Genomic DNA, 24,251 nt, shown 5'->3' on the forward strand with positions numbered 1-24,251 from the left:
TCTCTGTTACATAAAAAGCCTCTGTGTCCTGATCACATTTCTGTGCACCATTCTGGCAAATGAAGCACTGTTATCAACAGGCAATCAAAGCACAATGTTGGCAGCAGCCTTAAAACCAAGTTTGATCCACTGACAGATTACTGCACCATCTGCACCTGCAACCTTGTATCATACATTAGGCAGTGTGGATTAGCTTTCATCATGTTAATCGGTGTATTCCAGAAAGCAGACAAGCTATGGATTATACAGTTATTGTGAAGGGTTTGTGACTAAGCATGAATTTGCTAGCACACACAAAACAATGCTAGCACACACAAAAACAATGCTTCTTTCAAAATCAAAATTCCAGAGCTAACCCTCCTTTGATTACACCTTTTTCCCAACCATATTCAGGACATACTCAATTCTTGCATTTCAAAATCAGATCAGATTATGATCTATTTTGTGTTACTCACCATAATTTCAGATACATGATTTAATATACCAAACACATAATATTTTAAATCTCTTCCACATGAATTGGATTACAAGAAATACCCTGAGACCAGGAAGATATGTTAGGGAATGAACAGGTCAAGAGCAGCCGTGTCAAGAAGGACTTGGGGGTGCTGGTAGATGAGATGCTGTACTTGCACTCACAACTCAGAGAGCCAAACGTGTCCTGGGCTGCGTCCAAAGCAGTGTGGGCAGCAGGGGAGGGAGGGGATTGTGCCCCTCTGCTTTGGTCTGGTCAGATCCCCACCTGGAACACTGCATCCAGCTCTGGGGTCCTCAGCRGAGGAAGAATGTGGACCTTTTGGCACAAGTCCAGGCAAAGGCCAGGAAAATTACTAGAGAGTTGGAGCACCCCTCATATGAGGAAATGCGAGAGATTTGGGATTGCTCTCTCTGGTGAAGAGCTGGCTCTGGGGAGACTTCACTGCAGCCTTCCAGTACCTGAAKGAAATCTATGAGAAAGTTACAGAGAGGCTTTTTGCAAGGACKTGACAAGGGAGAACAGCTTTAAGGTGAAAGAAAGTAGGTTTAGGTTAGGTATGAGGAAGAAATTCTTTACTCTRAGGGTGGTGAGGCACTGGCACAGGTTGCCCAGAGAAGATGCGAATGCCCCATCCCTGGAAGTGCTCAAGGCCAGGTTGAAATGGGGGCCTGAGCAATCTGATCGAGAGGAAGATGCCCCTGCCTGTGGCATGAGGGTTGGAAATAGATTATCTTTAAGGTCCCTTCCAACTTCTCTAYGATTCTGATTCTATGAATTCTTCACCTTAATTTTATAGGCTCCCTTATAAATAACAAACTTCAACCATCCCCATCACAAAATAAGATGAGTACAGGCTTTGTAGCAGGATCTCACAAATACTCATACGAGGTGGACACATGTTCTACTCTGTTATCAGTAATCTCAAATGTAGAAAATGYAATATTGACACATAACATAGACAACTTTGAGTAAAAAGCCACATAATAAACATACTCTTTCTAGAAAGCAAAAACTTATTAAACTTCCTTGAGTCTATAAACRTCTTGATTTTGCACTAAAACTGACAAATAAGTCACAAAAATTAAATTATTAAGCACATGTTTTAACATCTAGCTGCCTTCAGATATCAACTTTCTTGTTTGTTCCACCATTCTTGGCTCAACCACTTAAAGTAGCTTTAGCTTCAATTCTTAAAAAAAAAAAAATAAATCTAAATTAAAGACACTTTAATASAGTCAGAAGGGTGAATGACACAGTGGAAAAAGTTTTCTTTAAAAGAAAGACATTGCTGAAAAGCTCTGTTAACTATTCATAAATGCACTGCAGAGATAATCAAGAGCATTCTCAAATAGGGAACATTTGTAAAGGATGTTTTTAACTGAAATGTTCTCAGAATAGTTTCTAGAACGATTAAATAAATCAGTGAATTCTTTCAGATCCTGAACTCATCCCGATCCCTAGAAAAGTCACGCACTGAATTTCCGCGTAATGCTTTCAAAACTGGCTGCGGGATCTGCAGTCTATCATTTGCACCCCAGGCAAATGGGAACTGGCAGCTGCAGCACCAGCGAGAGACGCGCGGGTGCGGAGTCTGACTGAGGTTCCGCGGGATGGAAAGGCAAACACCCCCCATCACAGGCCACCAGGAGAGTAGCACCCACTAGATGGTGCTGTTTGCCCACATATTTAGTACCTTTGCCTTTGAAAAATATTTAAAAAAAAAAAATCAGGAAGAGAAAATAACTCAGTGAGGGTAGCGATTTTTGTAGAAAAATAAGAATAATGTTTCAGAAAAAAATTTTATCAGCTTCCTCCTTTTTTCTCTTTTTCCTCATCACTCGTGTGAATGGTACTGGTCTCAATGACATGTCTTTCTTAAGGCAACATTAGATCAGAAAAGTAAACTTTGGCCTAGTGGGCCATGTTAGAGCGATATTTTCTCTTTTTTAACTGTTGTTCTCTAAAATAATCCAAGGCTTAGGCTGCTATAGTAATAATGTGTATTATTCAACCATATAATAAATTATAGCCTGGAAGAGACCTCTCATTTCATTGATTTAAAGAAACAGTCATCAAATTATTTTGAAAATAATTAACATTGCAGATTAAATAAAAACACAACCTATATTGTCAGGAACAGAACATGACCTATGATTTCGTGAACCTTTTATAGTTTACTCAGTGATAAATATCATAAGTTCACTGCACACAAAGGCAAAATTTAGGTTTTCCAAATGGCTTAYTCTATTTTCATTTCAAAGTAACAGTCTATGTACTTCTATAAACAATGAGGCAATACCAGGGATGGGGGGAAATATAAAGTACTTTCAATAAATTTCAGTGTAAAAATGGCAGTTAACCCACAAAAGACAGTCATTTTCTCCTGGGAAAAGAAAGTTACACACACACATGAAAAAAAATAGTTATACATGTAGGATTAGGAGGGGAGGAATAATGGGTTGAGCCACAAGGAAATTTTACTGAAGGGGGAGGAACAAAATAAAGCACTTAACRTAGCCATTAACATAAGCAGACTGCATCAGAAAAACAAGGGCAATAATGAAAGACAGTGGAGGTCTAATGGTTAGCAGATTTAATAGAATTTTAAAAATAGATTTCTCATTGCTGGAGATCTAAATTAAGTTCATGGAGAGGAATTCAAAATTGCAATTGCAGAGGCCATTGAAGAATCATGTTACAATCTACCTTTCCTGACTTCTCATGGAAAGCTCAGAAACAAGGCTGAACCCAGAAGTCGGCTTCAACATGTTAGGCAAATAACAAATCCAGTGCTTGCCTGAGTAACAGCACACAGGAAGCAAATCTGCTGAGGAAAGCTGCTGTTATACATGCAAAACTACCATCATGCCTCTAGAACCTAGTATAGATCGGTGAGTTTCAACACTTTAAAGACAATGTTTTAGAGACAAGACGAGAGGATGTAGCCCCAAGTTGTCCCAGGGGAGGTTCAGGATGGACATCAGGATGAAGGTTTTCACTGAAAGGGTGATTAAGCATTGGAATAGACTGACTAGAGAGGCAGTGGAGCCACTGTAACTGGATGTGTTCAAGAAGCTACTAGGTGTGGCACTCGGTGCCATGGTTTAGTTGTCATGGTGGTGTTCAGCCACCATCATCGTTAGACCTKATGATCTTGGAGGTCTTTTCCAATTGTTGTGATTCTACAATTCTATCACATAGGATTARCATAGCCTTAGAATGGTGGGCATGAAATACAAACTTCTTAAACTATGCAATGATTATGATTATAAGCCAAAAATGATTCAAAGTATGACTGCAGAGGTTTAATTCAATCTTTCAGATATAAAACTGAAAAGTATCTTAAAGGTTAACTAGAAATACAGCAAGTGAGAAAATRAAATATTTGTGATATTTTCCTTCATTAATATAAATAACTTACCAGATTATTCAGCAAATTAATAGGCAATATTTATCATAATTTTTAATTGCTAATAATTAAAAACAACATTAGTAAGTTAAAGATGTTAAAAGCCTTGCAGAATTGTTTCCTGGAACAATTGTTTTACTGGAACACTGGGCTGTCTTCTGTTTAAGCATAAACAGCCTTTTTTCACTTACAGTACTACTATATTATCAGTAGCAAATTGATAGCTTGGCATGGCACACTGACCTACAAAACATAGGTTTTAGCATAAAAGATTGTTCTGCGCATATCAACAACTTCTTACACTATTAACTTACCAAGTAGCTTATCAAATATTTTATTGTTCTCTATACAGCACACTAGTGAGTAATGATCTGGGTGAAAAATTCAATTCCTCTAATTTTTAACAATAAATTATGTTAGCATTGAAAAGTTAAAAAGGGTTGTTCTACAATGCCAGATCTAGTAAAGATTTTAAAAGTGCTTCCTTATATTTTCAAATATGCTCCTAGATACCGTAATTACTGATACAAATGTTTTTCTTTCAAGTTGTCAACTTTGCTGCACTAATCTGTTTTTAATTGTTCACCATCATTAAAAGGATAGGAAAATTTGCCGTAAGAATACTAAAACAAATTTGTTAAAAATGTTGCTAAAAACTTAAGCCTAATTCCCATTCCCTGAAGAATGCATGCAGGCATGGACACAATGAAATTACTATGGTTCAGCTCCTTTAAGCAATACTATCTACCGCAAACTGAGACCCAAACTATAGCTTTATGTAATTCATCTAAAGTAGAAAGGTTTTAAAGTASACAGTCCTGTATTGCTGGTCAAATTGAAGAGCTGAAGTTTTGAAGGCTCTCCCTAACTCACTTATTTGAACTGCATGGGATGCTTGAATAGGCTTTTCAAACACTCAGCACTAATTGGTAACAGAGACTAGATTGAAATCAGTCGAGTTCTTTTAACCTTCCCCAAATACCCTCACATCTTCAAGTTTCACTTAATGTAATTGTAAAAACAGGTCTACTGTTACTCARCTCTCAAGGGTGGCATTAACTTCATTAGGTGCTGTTTGTACAATGTGTTAAGCTCCTCATTAGAACACGCACAGAGGTATTTTAGACTAATGAGGCTCTATTGTTATAACCYATCCCTGCATAATTGCAATTTCTTTATAAGCAGCTGATGTGTTGGAGACTCTCTTAAATGGCAAATACAGGTACAACAATCAGTTTCAATTTATGTGTAATTTAAAATAAATCTTCCCATTAGGCTGCAGGCTGTATGCCTATTAGCTTCAAACAAAAAAAAAAAAAAATTTTAAACAAAAAAGAAAAACGTGCGTGCCCACCCACGGATCTCACCCATTTGCAGAAGAGTGATGCAGACCGCTTCCTTCCCTGTGACCCTATGGCAGCCAAACACATTGCACCAGCAGATGGGCTCTACAGCTRCCACTGAGATAGAAGCATGGAATAATTCAGGCTGGAAAAGACCTCTAAGACCACTCAGTGCAGAACTGCCAAGTCCATCCTTAAACTATGTTCTGAAATGCCACATCTATGGGTCTTTTGAATAACTCAAGGTGGATGATAGATTTCACCTCATCACATCTGTATTTTTCAGCAGCAGCCTTGATCATCATGCTGGGTTCAGGTAATTCACTGCCTTCTCTCACACTAAAAGAGAAGCAGACTCAGAGGTCAGGGTAGAGAGTCTTCTCTCACAAGTGCCCAGCACAAGAGCTGAACTGTGCTATTGCGACTGTGCTTGTGGTGATAAAAGTGATAAATGAAATACTCAACTTGCAAATGCCTCAAACTGTTCTACACAGGACAGTATACACAGCAAATCACTTGGAACAAAAGAAATTAAGCAAATTAAGGGAAAAACAAAAGCAAAACCAAACAAAGAAATGTCCAGGTTGCAAACAGGAATTTTATTTCTGAACAATGTCAATTCTGTGCTCTTCTCTGCCCTTCAGGATAGAATGATGTGAGGCCTGTGTAAATTTAAATCATGCTAAATATAATAGCTTCAAGGGAAAAGAAGCTTTAGTTCTTCACCTAAGCATTAGTTCTTCTTTTGCATTGACAAGGTTCCTTCTAATCATCATGCCTGGGCAAAAAGTCTTTTGCTTTTAACACAGTTGCACARAGAAAGAGAGCACATAAAAACATGTCTGTATATACAAGGATAGAAACTTACCCCTAAAAAGGTATTCAAAGGGAAAAGTTTCTTTTAAACAAAATACGTCTTTTTATTTTACTTTCAGGAAGCACTCTACTGCACAACCTTACTACCACATAAGATTAATCCAGTATCTCTAACCCTTCCTCCTCTTGTTTATGTTAAAGTAYATCTAAGAGGTAGCAAGAGACCATATAAACAGCTGGGGGCAAATTCTGCTTGAGACTACAGCAAAGCAGTAAACCACCGCTTTTCTYATAAAGAACAGAAAATTTCATGGATCTGTTTACTTTCTTCATGGAGTAGTCTAATCACTTCCTGAGAAAATCAAAGCAACCAAATCCATGAGTTGTTCAGATAATCTTTAGTGATTAATGTAGGCARGTTTCTATCCAGTTAGGGTTTTCCATGCTTTCTACCTGCAAATTAGGTCCACTGTTGCAGCACAGGGTTGTCTGACAGTGATTGAATCAGAATTCTGATGAAGCTTCTGTTCATCTYGGTGAGATTTTGTACAGTACCTCAAATGCCATTCATGTTTTAAGATTTGCTACACTGACATATTAAAGCTGGGTTTGTTGGCTTCCTATTACCACTTTGCTGTTGCTTTGCTGACATCTGTATTACCAGCTGCTATTTCATTGATGTTATTATGGTCTCATACATCCTCTTGGTGTTGTTACACTGGCTGAACATTGCTGGAATTTCCAATTTTATGCCTTTGCCCATGCACTTCTTGAGAGGGGGCGTCACTACTCAGCAGTGGTATTTTACACTGTGAGTACCAATACCTATTTTCCAATTTTCCAAGTGAAGCATTTAATAAAGCAGAGGTCAGGATAGGAGGCAGCTAGCTCACCACAAAGATGACAGTAATATGGACTGTTGGAAATTTCCAACATTTCACAATGCTATTCACTGAATTTACTTCTTCCAGTCACGACAGTAGCCACCAGCTTGGTAAAACATTGTCATTTCTCATTCCTAGCAACATTTTACTCCAGGCCTGTCTGTAATCCTCTTCATTAATATGGAAACTTTGAAAACATGACCTGGACAAACTCATCAGATTCAGCTGTCTAAATAAAGGTATTAGTATTACAGTACTGAAGAGATTAGAACAATTCACRTTTTTTAGGGCTTGGACTGATAGTACTATAAGCCTCTAGATATCATTTAGAGAATGTGAACCAACCATTTACAAAGATGAATTGATTTAWCTTTTTAAAACCTATTCTGTAAAGATCAAGTCTTTTTTAACAGCAATGGTCTTTCAGTCAGCCAGATGAAGTGGGTTTTTTTCTTCTTAATAACAAACTGAAGTCTCTCTCACATGCATGGCAGCAAACTCAGACAATTTTTGTATTATATTTCCTTAGCCTCAGGTGCTCAAGTACTTCAGAGTTTCCTTCTGTTAAAAGAAAATTTTGTAAAGTYTCATCTTCTAAGATAGAGTTGCATTTCATAACCCCACCACATCAGACTCTCTTCCCCACTCCAATGGCTTTCTTCCAAGTTCATTGGGTGAGGGTTTGTTTCCTAAAAAAGCTTTTCCTGCCTGGAAGTAGAGGCTCTCAAACAAAAATTTGCCCAAGTACTTCAAGTGGGTTAGTCTAAGCCATGCACCTCCAAAAATTGAGCATAAGGAAGTTCCAGGAATGATGAAGGGAACTGGAAGTTCATACACTGTAAGTGAAAGAGCATCTACTAAGAAGACCACCATGCCAGGGARAACAGATACTATTTAAGAGCATGTTCCTACAACAAGATTACCTAAAACAGTCACTGGCTTCCACAAACATGGACACCACACCATTCATTTCATTCCTATATATCTCTAGGTTTAGTTCTTCTATGTTACATATTCATCTACCTCTCTCACCCCTCCTGACCAGCCTTCTGCCCCTTTGCTCCATAAAGTTGTCTGTGATTCTACACACAAGTTCTGGTCCCATCCAGCACTCAGAATAGCACAGGAGGAGACACAGCAATGCTACTGCTACAGCAGTATCTGCCTGTAGCATCCCTCAACATAGCATTTGTAAAAGTTTAAGAAGAAGCACAACTGAAAGCTCATTACATACATCGTCTATCTCACTACTGCAAATCAAGCATAGAGTACAACAGATCAACCCCCAGTTCAAGAGGAACACCAAGAAATCTAAGATCAGAGAAAAAAACAGAATACTGGAAATTAGCTATAACATTTGTTTTGTAATGTCCAAATTGATTTTAGAGTGAACAACACATGATCTATATTTCCTTCTGGAATTGTCTGTGGAAAGGTGCAGTTTTCAGATGTTCAATTCAGAGGAAAAAACACWAATTTTTGCACAGACTTGGTCCAAGCAGGAAAAAGAAAATAAACAATCTAATCATGAAAGACAACGCCAGCTCCAAATCAGAGCAGCTGCATCTGTATAAACCACAGGAAATAAAATTCATGCGAGCTAAACCCATAAAGCAAGAATTCACCTTCCCATTTTTCTAGGGATCATAACACATTAATCATGCAGTCTTCCTCCAATTTAAAGGCCACTWAATTCTGAGACTCCGATAAAATGACCACTCATCAATTCTCCTGATCCTTATTAAAAAATCCATGTTTTTTTGGCCACACTCCAGCCAAGATGTAAAGTCTTATAAGATTCTACATAATAACATTCACTACCATCTCATCAGTATGACCTTCTGGCACAAGATCAGCAGCTGGTTTATTATGCATTTGGTTCATTCCTGGATGGTAATAAAATKGAGTGTTTTGTTCAAAATATACTTCCTGATATCTCTTTACATGCTATGTCTAACAGCATCTCCCTGTTTCTTCACTTCAACTTGCAATCTTTAAGCAACTTCTTAGCAGTCACAAGGCAAAAAGGCCTTCCTAGCATAAATGAAATCTCTTGCTCTAAATACCCAGATTTCACCACTTTGATCTCCCTATCCCATAACATAAGAACATTTAGTAAAGGGCTTAAAATATGTGTAACACAATTGGCATAGTTAATATATTTCTGAGTATCTCTATCTTCAGAAGAAATATTTCAAGGATTGAGAAAGTAAGAATAATCTACCATTTCCTTTCCTGGAGTAATTAACTTTATTGTAAATGAAAAAGCGAGAAAAAAAAAATCACAGAAGTCATGAGAACAACAAAATAGAAAATAAATGTGTACCTTTTTTAGGACAAGTTCTAACCTTTTAGTGACAGCTGCTGAAAACTGGAAATAAAATTTTATGAGGTTAAAGGACACCAGCCACTCTGCCTGCCTATCAGAAACAATTGCAACAGTGCTAGACTCCACAAGATATAGTCTAGCAGATAAGCGATAACAGAGTGTCAGTGACAAAGGTCAGAATTAAAGGGCAGAGTTTGATAATTGAGAAAAATAAGGATACACTTGGCCAAATACGCACATGGAGTTCAAGAAAAGTAGATTGAAGGAAGAGGAACTCGAAAAATAAAGGGGAAAAGCTGTTTTCATAGTATCAGACAGCAAGAGATAGAGCAAAAAAAATTTKTATTCAAGCTTACAAGCCACTGAGAACCAGTTTCTTCAAAACATGAAAAACAATTCTCTGGGGAGAAGTCCGTGTACAGCAGATAGCCACACCATCAGGAGTATCAGCTTCTTCCCACACCTGATCCATCGCATCAGGAAGAGAAAAGATACTGGTGTCTGTTAACTACTGCTAAGAGGTCTAAGTAAGCAGTTACGAAAAGTAAGTTCTGTATCTGCCCCACATCTCTATTGGTGACACTTCTGTCGGTATCTAAACCTCCCCTGAAAATATTTATGGATGCCAGAAATCAGAAAGACAGGGAGTGATCATCTGCTTTAAAAAATTGTCTGTTGGTTTTAAACTACAAGGTTTTCATATCCTTGCATCAAAATAGGGCAATCCCAAAGATGGTACAGCTTAGATCTACTTGCAATAAAAATCACATGAATTAAAGTCTTATCATTTATACCATCAGGTCAGCCCTTTTGGCCTCCTAACTGCAACCAGCAATCTAAAATTTTCCAGCCCTAAAACGACCTCCAAAACAGCTCAAGATCACAGTTGTGCAGAGGCACTAAAAATCTATAGTAAATTCAGTTTCTATGGGCCTGATAACAGAGTAAATCATTATTAAAGCATATGGTGACAGCACTACCACCACTGTACCTCTCTGCTCCCACTACAAATGCATCTTACAGACCTGTTCCTCTTCTTTTCATCAATCCAGGCAATTACTGCTGCAACATKCAAGACAGATAAGACCTCAATAGGCAGAAGCAGTGAGAGTCTCAGGCCACTGTCACACAAACCTGTTTTTCTTCMYATGGCAATACATACCACTAATTGTCACTGCAACATACCTAAGGAGGAAATGGCAGTGTTAGGTTTATGGATGAGCTTGGTTTTAAATTATCCTGTGATTCTGTGTAGTCAGGCCTGAGCTGACCTAAACTAGCTCAGTAACACCAGCTGTGTAGGCATGAGCATTTAACTCCCTAGCCTAGTGGTTGACCTGGTTAGCATTGTACTTGCATGGCAAACCTAGAAGCCCTTCAATACCGGCATATGCAAGTACTCATGTAATTGCAGGCTGGAAGCCACAGACTTATCACTGTAGTGGTACAGCATGGAAAACAGTAATTTAGAAGCAGGCACAGTACCTGGTATGAAACTGCAAAACTTGATGATTTTGTAGAACAGGAAAGACACATAAAATTGAAGGAACAAATCATGTCATAGTTATTGCTTGCTGCAAATGTTCCTGCAATTACCCCTTTGGGGAAAATTCAATTCTCTTTCACTGTACTTGCTCTTTAGCATACCAAAAGAACACATTCTGACTTTTAATGAAGGGATTTCATTACATTTTACTGTACAAATAGATTGTTTTCAAAGATAAATATATCATATTAATGATTTACAAGCTCACTGTCATTTAAGTTTTCTAAACAGCATTAAGAATGTTTCTTTATTTGAAAATAATAAATACTTCCTATCCAATGTGAATATATGTGAACAATACAACAGAGTCAAGGCAAAATTTCTTGTGACTGGAGAAGGAAAAAGATTTTATATTTGTTGAAGGTTGTATCACCTCTTTTATGGAAGAGGAATAAAGTACAGAGACTTTGCCTGGTTAGGCAGCCCTGTRTTTGTAGCCTATGAGCACAGGATCAAGTACAGAGTAACCAAGAGGCCTAGATATAAGGAAACCAAGCATGTACAGCATAGCTACTCAAGGAAGCATTAACTCAGATTCCAGGTAGAATAAATACAGCTCCTTAATAACAAGTTTCATGGGAAATACTTAAGCTGATGAAAAGTATATATTTTATTCCTTTCCGGCCTTTATTCTTTCAAGTCTTCTTACATKTCTTTGGAATTTTCACTTCCAAGGAAGTTGCTGTTATATTTACCTTTGTTTCTTAGCTATTATGCTAATCCTGTATTTTAATAGTTACTGTTTCAGGCATTTATAGATTGCATTACAATTTCCTCAATACTGATCAGAAAATAAATTTTATATTAAAAAAAAAAAGACTGGGTATTTAGTTATGAAAAGAATCAAGAAACAAAAAATAATAATAGAGAAAGACATCATTTTTATTAGACCTCAAGTCCACAAATAAAACCTGTGAAGAGTCCAAATGGATTTGTACCATTCCACAATCTGTTTATAGACACTGAGAACAGAAAGAAAGAATTTCAATAAATATATTTGATCAGTCTCACAGAAAAAACCTCATTACCATGCAGGTCCTAGATGAAGTTTAACAGAATTTTTAAATGTCTTGGGTGCTAAAACAGTACTATAAGAGGATTTGCAATACAAAGAAAGATCTCTGATCATTTTCTTGACTAACTTACTCAAAATAGTAACCTTCAATAAACAGAAAAACATGTAAGTTTGTAGTTAATGTTTGCCAATTCCTATGGAAAAACTGGTTAGACAAACTGGTTTTGTCCAGTTGGGTTCCTGTGCATGGAGAATTAAAATACTGCCTATGTTTAAATTGAAATGCAATGATTTGACTTTACAGCAGCTACATGCAAACACGTGAACCAATTTGTCACCAGAGAAGAAAAAAATATAATAATTTTGGCATGTCACAACAGGTGGATGTAGTCACTTCTGAAACATATACATTATTCAAACTTGGATAGTTAGAGACAGGTAGATAATTCACAAAGTAGAATTTATGACAGACTATGTTACAGTTTTAGTTATAAACCTGAAAACAAAACATSATTTGAAATAGAGTTCTTGTTTTATACTCAATTGATCAAAACAAGTTATTGCTATGTATAATGAAATTTCAAAGACACAGTTCACCTAGATTTGATGATTTTTGTTTTCAAGTCAACTTACAAAGTGCTGCAGATAAAAAAGAAAACTCCCTTATGATGTCACAACACTAGGTTACTCATTAACTGGTTTTCAAACCTAGTTCGAGCTGGAGTCACACCAAGACAGCACTTCCTACAGCAGTGAAAGGTTGTGTGTTTCAAGGATCGCTCTAGAATTGAACTTACTTACTTAAGTCTGCAGTTAATTTAATTAAAATGCTGAGAAAAGGAAGCTCTTTGGAGGACTCCGTTTTTCGTTCTGAAAGCCGGAATAGCTTCCGAAAGTCAAGTAATGACACCCCAGCCAGTCCTACAGAGAGTGTCGGATCAGTATTTATAAGGTAAAYCCCAATATGTTTGCTTTGCATGTTCTTGATGACAGGGGAATAAGGCAGCAAGATGGGAGGGCACTGGGACAAACGCACTAATGAAAATACCCAGATGAAGAAGCTCCGTATGAGAAGGCAATGCACGCAGAGACGTAACTTCACATATGTTACTGACTGCACTGGGAAGGGAAGCACTGCTGTAAAGGAGAAATTTGTAATGGAGGTCAGAAGGGTATTCTCTCCTTCCTTACCTGTTGACATGAAATAGGGCTTTGAATGTGTATAACACTACATACTAGTAAAATTCAGTTCTTAAAGTGATCTCTACAGGGTGACCCAAATACCTGTAACATTTGATCTTGCCAGAAMACAAATGTAAATTTTGCTAGATCAAGGAGTTAAACAAAATATTTTCATGTGTGTTTTGGCCTAAAAGAACTCCATATTTCTTATTAAACTAATTTTCAAGATGACACATCTTATTCACGAGAAATATTCATGGAAGTGGGACACTTGCTAAAGGAATACTGGTAAAGAGTTTACTGATACAACACTGAAAAAAAAAATTAAAAAAAAAAGGGAAAGAAATCTGTATTCTTATTTATGATGGATGGACTTGCTGAATTGCAGATTCCCTCTGTGGTGGAATTCAATGCAATAAAGAGTTCTGGATAAATCATGCACATTTTAGACAGCACAGGCAAATGAGGGAAAGTGATGTCAGAGGACTACTGGCACTGACTRTCTATCCTTCCTTATCCACTGCAGGAGCAAGACAAGTAAACATGTACTTCTGTCAACCCATCAAGAATTAAAAAGCTTTAAAAAGCTATTCAAAATATCATCAGACATTTATTGGTTCTTACTCCACTTGAAAATTCTTTGTCAAGGTCTTGTCCTTAATTGCTACACAGTGCCAAAAAGCCTTGAGGAGTGATTTGGAACTGCTACATAGTCTTTGTGTGATTGAATTGCATCTCTCTATGGCTGTGCACGAATTCTTTATAAAGGATGACAGATCTTATCACTAATTGGGTCACTACTATAAATGAGTCTGTTGGCCTCATTTTTTCTCTTTTGAAATGTTATTAGGCCTTTTTAATATTATATCTCTATACCATCCTATCTTCCAACTCAAATGTCAGAGAGATAATGTCCAACAGTCTGAACAAATAATAAAGCATCAGAAATTTTAAGTTTTAATTAGAGGTTTCAAAGACTCTTATCTAGAACTAAACATTTGAGGCTTGTTTAAAAATCTTTTATATCTCATTTTCCAGTTAGGCACAGGATATATACATAGAGTGGTATTTGGAGGGTGCAACACAAGTTGATGATGTTTAATTACTTCTAATTTGGACAATATAAAACTTGTCCTATTTTCTGTGTCCTGCCCAGAGCACTGGGCAGACAGATTTACCTACTTTTTTATTTACCACTAGATAACCTGTACACAAAAAAACTGCCATAGATGCTCTGRGGGCAACATGACCAGCCCTTACAAAGAACAGAGTCCTTTACCCCAGATTTCCCAATAATCTCAACAATCAACCTCCCTGCCAAGTATTAAGTGGTAGGGGCTGGCCTCCTAGAAACCCAGTTTACTCAATTGCTGGTAGAGGTAATATGGTCATAAAACCCAGCTGTGAAACTATACCTCTATCAATAGCAAAAATGGGGTAGCAGGCTACAAATACTAGACAATCTAATAAGAAGGGTACATGATAGCTAACTGTGGGAGAAACTTGCTTTTCATGTATTTTTCACAGTCATGATACATTTATTCAAAATGAGCCACATGAAAGATCATGCAAAATGCTTTTGGGAAAAACAAATGCAGGCTCTGCTTTTTTAGCTACAGTTTTCAGTACAGTCCAATTTATTTGGAGCACATTTTCCATATATGAAGATGCACCCACAGAGAAAATTTACTATATTAATGATTGTTGTTGTTCATTCTAATTATTCATGCCTGAGGACAAAAATTGTCTATATGCCTAAGTTTTTTAATATACCTGTTCTCATCTCACCATAATTGTCACCATGTGGATGAGCATGAATTTGGCAGAAACCAGGGAGTTATTAACATTTCATAAAGGGGAGCGTACAGTTTATCACCATAGCAGCATGTTATTCCTGACATCAAATAAAACTGATTTCAGAAGCAAATTAAGACTCTGGGCTAATGCTGAGGTGTCAGCCTTGCATTATAGACAAGAAGTTTGGCTTGATAAAAGTATTGGCCACATGTATGTGCAGCATTTTATCAGCATGAACATAGAGTTGTCCTGCCTTTAGAACAAAACATTTTCCACTAGGCCAGAACRAACCATGGGCTAAAACAATAGGGTTCTCAAGCCCCCACATGGAGTCTATCCCCATAATAAGAGTCAATATCCTGTATCCAGTTCTCCTAAAATTTAGAAAAATCTCAAGGCTTTTGGTATTGAACAATCTTCAGAGTGGCTCTAAAAAAAAAAAAAAAAAAACCTGAACATATTAAACACAAGAAAATTAGGTTTTTTCAGCAATTTAGATTAGGATTACAGATTACCAGTTCTGTGAATGTCATAATGCTATGTATGTTTATGCCAATCCTAGCAATAATCATATTGCAGGTTATATATTAAATGCTTGTTAAAAAAAAAAAATCAGCATTTATCAGTAACACTGATATTAGGTAACGATTATAAACCATTTTTTTTTTAAATTATATCTAAATGTACAGCATGAAGAGGTTTGTTTTCAAAATGCTGTCTCATGAAAATGAGAGTCAAAAGGGTCCTCAATTCCAGTCCTGACCTGGCAGTTCATTTGGTCCATTACAATAAGCTCATAAACTAAATACAATACTCAATAATACAATTCTGCATCTGTGATCTGGCATTAATATTTACCTATCTTTTGCTTACACCAAAATAACAGAAAAACTGTAACATAAACTTTAAAGATGGTTTTTGTTCGGACACAACAAGGAACTGTTGTGTTTTGTCTCTCAAGATTTTTTGACAGAAAACTCTTTTTAAGAAACCTCTGCATTGAAACGATACCCCTCAGAGTCTTCCAATGTACTGCTGTAAGACTGAGGCTTAGTTCAGACCAATTTACGAAGTCATGTTAGAAGGATAAACAAACACCAATTTCTAAAAGATGTGTCATTTTTATAGCTCAGTTATGAGYACCTGAAATACTGGCACCCACCTTACTACTCAATGGCTTGCATCTGAGATTTGGCATTCACCCTTTGTGGCCTGACTATGCAGACATATTTACATTTGTTTTGGTTTCTTTTTCCCCCCAGAGTAATATAACTCCTAGCTCTAAATGAGACAGAACAGTAACTGTATAAGCTTATTCAAATAGCTTATTATTCACAATTCCATCTGATGTAAAGAAAGACTGTGAGAAAACTGCTGGTATGATTAATTCTTTCACATTGTCTTGTGTTCCCCACTTTAACATTCCTCTTCTAAAGGTAAGAACAAATCTTTCCCAAGGTTTTGTAAAGTCTGGGCATTGTGTTTGCTTGTGGAAATTCAATTTATCTTCAAAGGAGATGGTTTCCATTTTCTTACATATTTAATGTGCCATACTGCTACACTTCAGAGACTGCCAGATGACTAAAGGTTTCTTTCAACAAAATGATCACCATATTTAGACATATCTTGAATGCTTGCATGCACTCAGGCGTACCTAGTTCCAAAAAAGGATCTACATGTAATCCATTATGACATACAGATTCAGTAATTATATACAGGCTTGCACCTCATTCATTAGATGCATGCACATAATCTGTCTGATACCCTAAATACAGAGCTGTAGCTGGATTGAATTTTTTGTCCAAGTAATCTGTATACAAAGATATCACACTTGGACGTCATCCAGAATTTCCTTGAACATTTATAATCAGAGGATGACAAATCAAGTTAATGTGAGCCACCAGAGTAGAACAAGCAATATTCATATTTAACATTTTCAGCATAGCTRGACAATATGTTAAATGAGAACATATATTTCTTTTATTATAAGAGGAAATATATTTTTAAAATTATAAATGGAGAAAATGGATTTTTCTGCCATGAGATCATATGAAATGACAAGATCTAGGCATCACAGTATTCTAATATGTTAGCATTGTCACCCATAAGGTATCCAGGGCAAAATATTGCATAATGGCTCTTTCTTTATCATGAGCTAAGAGGAGACATTGACTTGAGTGGTTTTCAGCAAAATGCCAACTGGCTGAGCGCTTTCTCACAAGTAGCAGAACCAAACTGTTACATGTCACARTGTTGCTTTTTCCAAAAAGAAAGTTGCCATGAACAGTTTGGAGGGAGATTAAAGTTCCTTTATTTCAACGGTTCTGCTGTGTTTTACCTCCTTCCCAGACTGTTCTTTTGATCACTATGGCACAGACACAGCGGTGAGGCTCACAGTATGCTGTGTGTCCTCTGTGACTCTGCACAGGTCACTGTGAAGGTCGTTGATATGGCAGTAAATGTGAGGAAGAGTACACGTACCATGTGTTATATGTTCACTGAGAGGTGGGCTGATACCCATATCTTACTATTACCCCAAAAGTTTTGTGTGGCAGTGTTCCTCCTTTTTCCTGCTGTGTGTTGCAGAACATGGCTGTAGCCTATCCTAGTTCACTCAGCTGTTTCAGTATGGAGCCACAAGGAACAGCCCCAGCACACCKCACCATTCGTGATAAGTGCTCCAACTACCTTTCAACCCAGTTTGCTTCATTCGCCTGATGCACTGCCGTGTCCAAAGGGGAGTTCAACCAATACAGTAATCTAGGCTACCTTACACAAAATTAAAAAAAAAAAAAAAAATGGGTAGGCAGATAAGACTTCCAGAAAACTGCTCAGAATAAAAATATGACCTGGTATGAGTATCTATAAAGTAATCTCAAACTTTTAAAACCAAATAAATTACTAAACTCCTAATCCAGGCAAGGAGCAAGACTAAACTGGCCAAAACTGCTTTTCAATCCTTACAAAATTGCACCACTTGCTGTGTTCTGGCCCTATTTATCTTCCACAGACTATTTTGGACCTTGGCTCCATCTGTTTTGAACATACTTCAGGTATGCTGAGTAATTTGAGCACTGTTTTTAAACATTCCTGCTTGAGTCAGGAGTATCATCCACACCAAATCAGATCAGGTATGGCTTTGTCTAGCTGGATCTTTACCCTCCAAAGACAGAATCCATAGCCTCTCCAAGCRACTTCTTCCAGGTCTATAACCCCTTTTTAGCCCAGTTACTTTGGTTTTTTTTCTAGGGTGCATCTCCCAAGGTGTAAACCAGGCATCACTCTAACTTGTGGATTATTTGCGTATATTGTAGAAATTACAACTTTTTTTTTCCCTACTGCAACATCTTTCCAAATATCTACTAGTTTGTGTGTCATACCATCAGAACTCCTATTTCTATAGTATCTAACATAAGACTGCTTTCCTATCACATTTCAACTATAAGGACTTATTTTGCAGGTCTTTCAACATTTAATGACTTCCAAGGCATTCACATAACTTTTAAAGAATCTTTCCAATGCAGAGTATCATACAGAAAACTGAAGACAAGATACATAGAATGATCTATTAGGCAAAAGTACCTGTATTCAGGTACTATTAAGGCTGCATTTCTTTATACATTTTTGCACCAGTAAAGAAATACTGAAGAACTCTCTACTGAGGGAAACATGTTCAAAGTGTACAAAATGCTTGTGATCACTTTACTCATTTTCTGCTTTATTTCTTTCAAAGGAAATTTCCTTACATTCAGGCATGTTGACACTTGCCATATAAAATGACAAGTACTTTATGAACAGCCTCAGTGACTGTACTGAAATAAACCTTGTTGATGAGGACAATCTCTAACCCTGTTTATTTCCAGCTAGATGGTCTATCTTTCAACAGCAATATCCTAGCCATGAATCTCTAGGCACGGATAGCAGTTCCATAGCTTTCTATAGTGATATTTCTAGTGTGTCTCATTAAGCTCTTTTCCTTTCTCCATGTCCTTCAAGATATGATTCATAATTATTCTGATAAATTGAAGAAACCCATGGGAAAGGGAAAAAAAMCCAGAAAAATACACAAAGGGAATGTACACAGTCATACTTAGTCAAGTCTTAAAACTTGCTGCCAATGTGCTAGAGAAAAACAACATCTCAGCTGACCTTAATAAAAGCTTTATGAGGTCACAGTGGTTGAGCACTAAACTTGAGCCAGCCTCACCCTGTTGTGAAACACAAACACTTTACTGCAAAATGTGACTAGTGGTACTGTGTATAGGACAGATGAAGTAACCTTTTAAACTCCTCTCTAGAGAGCCTTCATAAGACTACAGGTGTCTAGCTTGGCAGACCATGCTTCAGAAAATATCTGAACCTACCAGAGGCAGTTCATAGGAAAAAGAGAAGTCCAAACTCACAATTCGTATGTTTTATCTGAGACTAAAGATGAAAATGAGGAGAAACAGGGGACAGCTTTTCACTGCTCTTCATATTGAATAAATTAAGAAGTAATGGCTTTAGATTTCCCAACAAAGATTCAAAATGATGTTACTGACGGAGGACATCCCCTCGATAATAGCAAACACTGGAATTGGTCRTCTGGACACATTGATGACTTTTAAGAACAATTGAGTCAGGAGTATTCTCAGGAGTGACACAGCAATAGCAGGCCTTAGCTTGGGATAGGGAATCAACTCGATTCAGTGAGTCTTTCCCCATTCTGCTTTTCCAGGATTGCATGTACATATTAATTTTTTTCCCCTGAAGTTTACCCTATTGTTTCATCTCTAATTTTYTATCCTTTGCTGTGTTATACATAATGTTGAAGGTTCTAATTACTGAAAACCCTGAATSCTCTCTGAGGTTTAAGGTACTGTTCAAAACAGGAATACATGAGTTTTTTTGTTTACACAGCATCAACAATATTGCAGGCATTAAACAGTAATCAGTAACTTTACAGTACACTACTTTTGCTTTCTCTTCTCAACCTGCCTTTCATCAATTAGAGAAAAACTCAGCCCAATATTCTCACAACAATGGGTTTCTGTTGGTGACAGTTTGATGCTCAAACACTTGCTTTACTGTGTCTGTATATAGGAGCAATTATCATGGTACAGTAAAAGGTTCTTTACTTTTTTTTTCTTTTTATGTGTGTAGGACTTGATCATATTAAAAGCATATGGTTCTCAAATATATTCCATTCACATGAGCAGTTATGGGATTATGAATATTATGGGAAGCCTGGTATTCAGAACTTTTATCACTCAACTGYCCTCTAATTCTGGAGCTACTGCACCATATACAGTTTGACAGAGCCTGACTGCAGTGTTTCTTTTCCAAATCTTCAAAAATACCACAAGCTATAGTCATTCCTCATTGCTTATTACTTCCACTGTCATTATCAGATAATAGCAAACTTGAGTAAGGACACGTGTATCTGCCAGAACTAAGTCTCTGACATGAGTTAAGATATTGTGATATGAAAGAAATTATTAAACAAGGATTAGTGTCAAGTCTTTAGGAATCAACTTATTTGAAGGTAGGTTTCTTCCACACTAAATAATTTTACAGATTTRTTAAAATCAGAGAGTTGCACACACTTTGAGAATGCAGCCAGATGAAAACTACAAGACAGATTGAGCTCCAGGGACCAACCAACCCCTTTCCAAGCTTTGCACTACTAAGGCAAAGACAACAACCTCTGGAGATGAATGAACAAAAYGTCAGTGGTTGCATTTATCTCCTGCAACTAAACCTGACAGACTGAAAATCTAAGCACTCAAAAGACAGCACATTTTACTTATTCAAATATCTAAAAGTCAGATTCTCACCTACTGAAACCAGCAGTTCTGGTTTAGTTATGCAGGAGTTATTCAACCACAAGTCTGCCTCAAAACTACATTAGCAGATACATTTTTAGTGCAATGAAAATCTTCCAAAAACAAGACGAGGGGTAGACAGTCACTTTTCCTACTAATTCAAGTCATCCTGTGCATGCATTGTTAGTGTACAATTACACAGGAACAACCCCCAGGGTACCCAAAACCTCACACAGGTTGCTGCACCCAAGAAAAGGGTGCTGGGCCTGAACAGACACTATGCCTTTCCCAGCCTTCTCAGTTCCAGCTCTACTCACAGACCAGGCAGCTGAAATGGTTCCTATTCTGCTATGGCTGAATAAATGAGACGCTGGTATATTTCCACAGGTTGTGTCTGGTGCCACTTAGGTACTCCACAAGGAATAAAAATGCAGCAATCAGTGTTTTATTGGTGTRGGGCCTAACAGACTGAATAATCTCTCTTGTAAACTAAATTGCATTTCTTCCACAAATGTTCCTTGACTTTTAAGTTAAATACTACAAGAACATTCATTAATAGTGTCTCCCAGAAATACAGGCATTTTAAATGTCTTCCTTTCTATGCAGCTTGGCAAACAGTCTTTAAATTTTCCTGGACTGGTGCCAATTAAACTCACACGGTCTAGTGAAGGTCATAGAGAAATCACGTTTTCTGCAGATCTGTGTGCCCAAGCAGCCATGGCAGTCTTGAGCCATTTCACCATTTCACCAAAACACATCTTTGTTTTCCACTGATTTCCTGAGTGTATTYCAACAATACCTAAAATTTAATTTTTGCGCCTCCTAAAGACAAAGTATTCAAAGGTGATTAATTTACTTCATATATTTTTAACCTGAAATGTACATTATTATCTCCTACACAGATATCCACAAAAGGAAACCACTCCACTGTACATATTCTCCCTTTAGCTTATGTCAAGTCAACAGTTATGAAGTTAGAAGTACATTCTATTCTCAAGCTTATTTATAAATTCTAACACATTAAAACATGAAAGTAGATATTTTTCTAGACATGTTACTTTGAACTCTCAAGCCAGGATTTTCCCTTTGATTGCGTACCTACAATCACAGACTTCATCTTAGCTTTATGAAAATATTAGTTCACCTGAGACCTAATGTGGGTATTCCACGTAGTAAAAACATTGTTCATAAGCACATTGACAGCTTGTGCCTGCCATGCAAGATGACTTGTGCCACACTTGTGCCTTAAATCTAACCTTCCTGAGGCACTCAATTTGCCCCACAACACCAACAGCACAAGCCCAGGGAAGGCCAGGGCAGGCTTAAGGCACACTTGCTGGGCTTTTTGCACAGTATTAAGTAATTTTGTCAGAGTTAGTAGAAATGAGATACAAAAGGGAAGGCTGGATTTAATTCTGGACAAGGACGGCAACAACAAGAAGAAAAGCATCTTCAAATACATCAATAACAAAAGGAAAACTAAGAAGATACWGAGATGGCATCTTTCCATACACCTTTCCACTGCTCTTCACTGGCAAGACCAGCCTTCAGGGATCTCTGAGCCAGGTGACAGGATAAATGAATGTTGGAAGGAAGACTTTTCTTAGTCAAGGATTGGGTTAGAGAATACTCAGGCAAACCTGACAATCACAAGTCCATGGGCCCTGACAGGATACACATGGGAGTGCTGAGAAAGCTGATGGACATCACAGTCATGCTCCTTATGATCATCTTTGAAAGGTCATGGAGATCAGGATTGGTGCCTGAGGACTGAGGAAATCTGCAAATGTCACCCCAGTCTTCAAACACAGCAAGAAGGTGGATGCAGGAAACTAAAAGCCAGWCAGGCTSRCCTCAGTCCCTGGAAAGGTRATGGAGCACMTCATTCTGGAGGCCACCTTTATCCACAGGGAGGACAAGAAAATGACCAGGATAGTCATGGATTCATCAAAAGGCAAATCATGCTTGACTAAACTGATTGCCTTCTACAACAAAACAGCTACCTGGATGGACAAGGGGACAGCAGAAGATCTTGTCTACCTCAAMTTTAAGGCTTTTGACACTGTCTCTTACCAACGTCCTCATAGGCAAACTCAGGAAGAGAGGACTGGATGAGTGGACAGGGAGGTGGATTGAGAACTGGCTGGACAGCAGATCCCAGAGGTCATCAGTGGCACAGGGTCAGGTTGGAGTCCTGTCCCTGGTGGWGTCTCCYGAGGTTCAKKAGCAGGCCCAGTGTTGTTTAACTGATCCAYCAATGACTCGGGTGAAGGGCAGAGGCCTCCTCARCAATTTCACTGACAGCACAAAGCTGGGAGCAGTGGCCGATAGCCCAGAGGGCTGTGCAGCCCTTCAGAAGGACCTGGACGGGCTGGAGAGATGGGCAGAGAGGAACCTCCTGAAACTGAGCAAAGGCAAATGCAGGAACCTGTGCTGGGGAAAAATAATCCCCATGCAACAGCACAGGCCGGAGCCAACTGCTGGGAAGCAGCTTTGCGGAGAAACTGAAGTCCTGGTGGACAACAAGCTCTCGTGAGCCAGCAGTGTGTCCTTACAGCCAAGCAGGCCGATGGTATCCTGGGCTGCACTTGGAAGAGCATTGCCAGCAGGTCACAGGAAGTGATCCTGCCCCTCTACTCGGTGCTGCTGAGGCCTCATTTGGTGTGCTCTCACAGAGAGACTGGCAGCTCCTGAAGATGTTCAGCAGGGAATTACTGAATTGATCAAGAGTCTGGAGCCTCTTACTAATGAAGAAAGGCTGAGGGAGCTGTGCACATTCAGCCTCAAGAAGGGATGACTGAGCAAGCAACTCATCAGTGTCRGTAGGTAACTGAAGGAAGGGTGCCAAGGGGATGGAGCCAGGCTTTTCAGTGGTGCCCAGAAATAAGAGAGGCGATGGGCAGAAACGGGGCACAGAAAGTTCCATCTGAACGTGAGGAAGAATTTTTCCCTGTGCAGGTGACCACACACTGGAATAKGCTACCCAGAGTGGTTGTGGAGTCTCCCTTGAAGGAAATAATCAAGAACCTTCAGGACACAATCCTGTGCCATGTGCTCCAGTATAGCTCTGCTGGAACCAGAATGTTGAACCAGATCACCCACTGGTCCCTTCCAACATTACTCATTAAGCAGCTCTGTGGCTTTCCTGTGGAGACAAACCAGCCTGGGGTGCTGCTGATGAGCCAGCAGCTCAAAACCACTTGYTTGTTGCTTAAGATGTAAAACAACAGATGGAAATGCCAGCTAATCACTTCAGAAGTTCATATTAATAGAGCAATCCTGAGACCAGCATCAGTATTTGGACTACCGCCTGCTTCCACGAGTCACCGGGGAAATGCACTGAGAGAAAGCAGGGCCCTGGCCACCGCCACCTTCCCCGCAGGGGCCGCGTCTGTGTGAAACCGCCTATCTCCTGTACCCCCGTATAAAACATTAAGGACGGCTTTTGTTGGAGCCGGCGGGAACCGGCGTCTCACGCGGCAGCCTCCGGACTGAATAATTTAAGGCTCGTAAGGGATCGGCCTCACAGGGAGCGCGGGGCCGCATCGCGCCCAAGCTCGGCGGCTCGGGCGGCGCCGGGCCCGGCCGGGCGGGCTCAACCGGTTTGTGGCGGCTCCGGCTCCGGCCGGCCCCGAGCGGCGGCGAAGG

At 38.6% G+C, this 24,251-nt stretch overlaps 1 protein-coding gene across 1 annotated transcript in view; it reads left to right on the forward strand.

Moving 5' to 3' along the window:
• The first annotated feature begins 12,556 nt into the window (after window positions 1-12,556).
• GRAMD2B (GRAM domain containing 2B) overlaps window positions 12,557-24,251 on the forward strand; it is a 42,997-nt gene continuing 31,302 nt past the window's right edge. The window contains exon 1 of the mRNA XM_057367770.1: window positions 12,557-12,772. Within this exon, the coding sequence (XP_057223753.1) occupies window positions 12,648-12,772 (125 nt within the window). The 5' untranslated portion in view covers window positions 12,557-12,647. The remainder of the gene's footprint in view (window positions 12,773-24,251) is intronic.

Source organism: Malurus melanocephalus, unplaced genomic scaffold (assembly GCF_030028575.1).
Source record: "Malurus melanocephalus ecotype Western Australia unplaced genomic scaffold, MMel_1.1 scaffold_84, whole genome shotgun sequence".
Lineage (NCBI taxonomy): Eukaryota > Metazoa > Chordata > Aves > Passeriformes > Maluridae > Malurus > Malurus melanocephalus.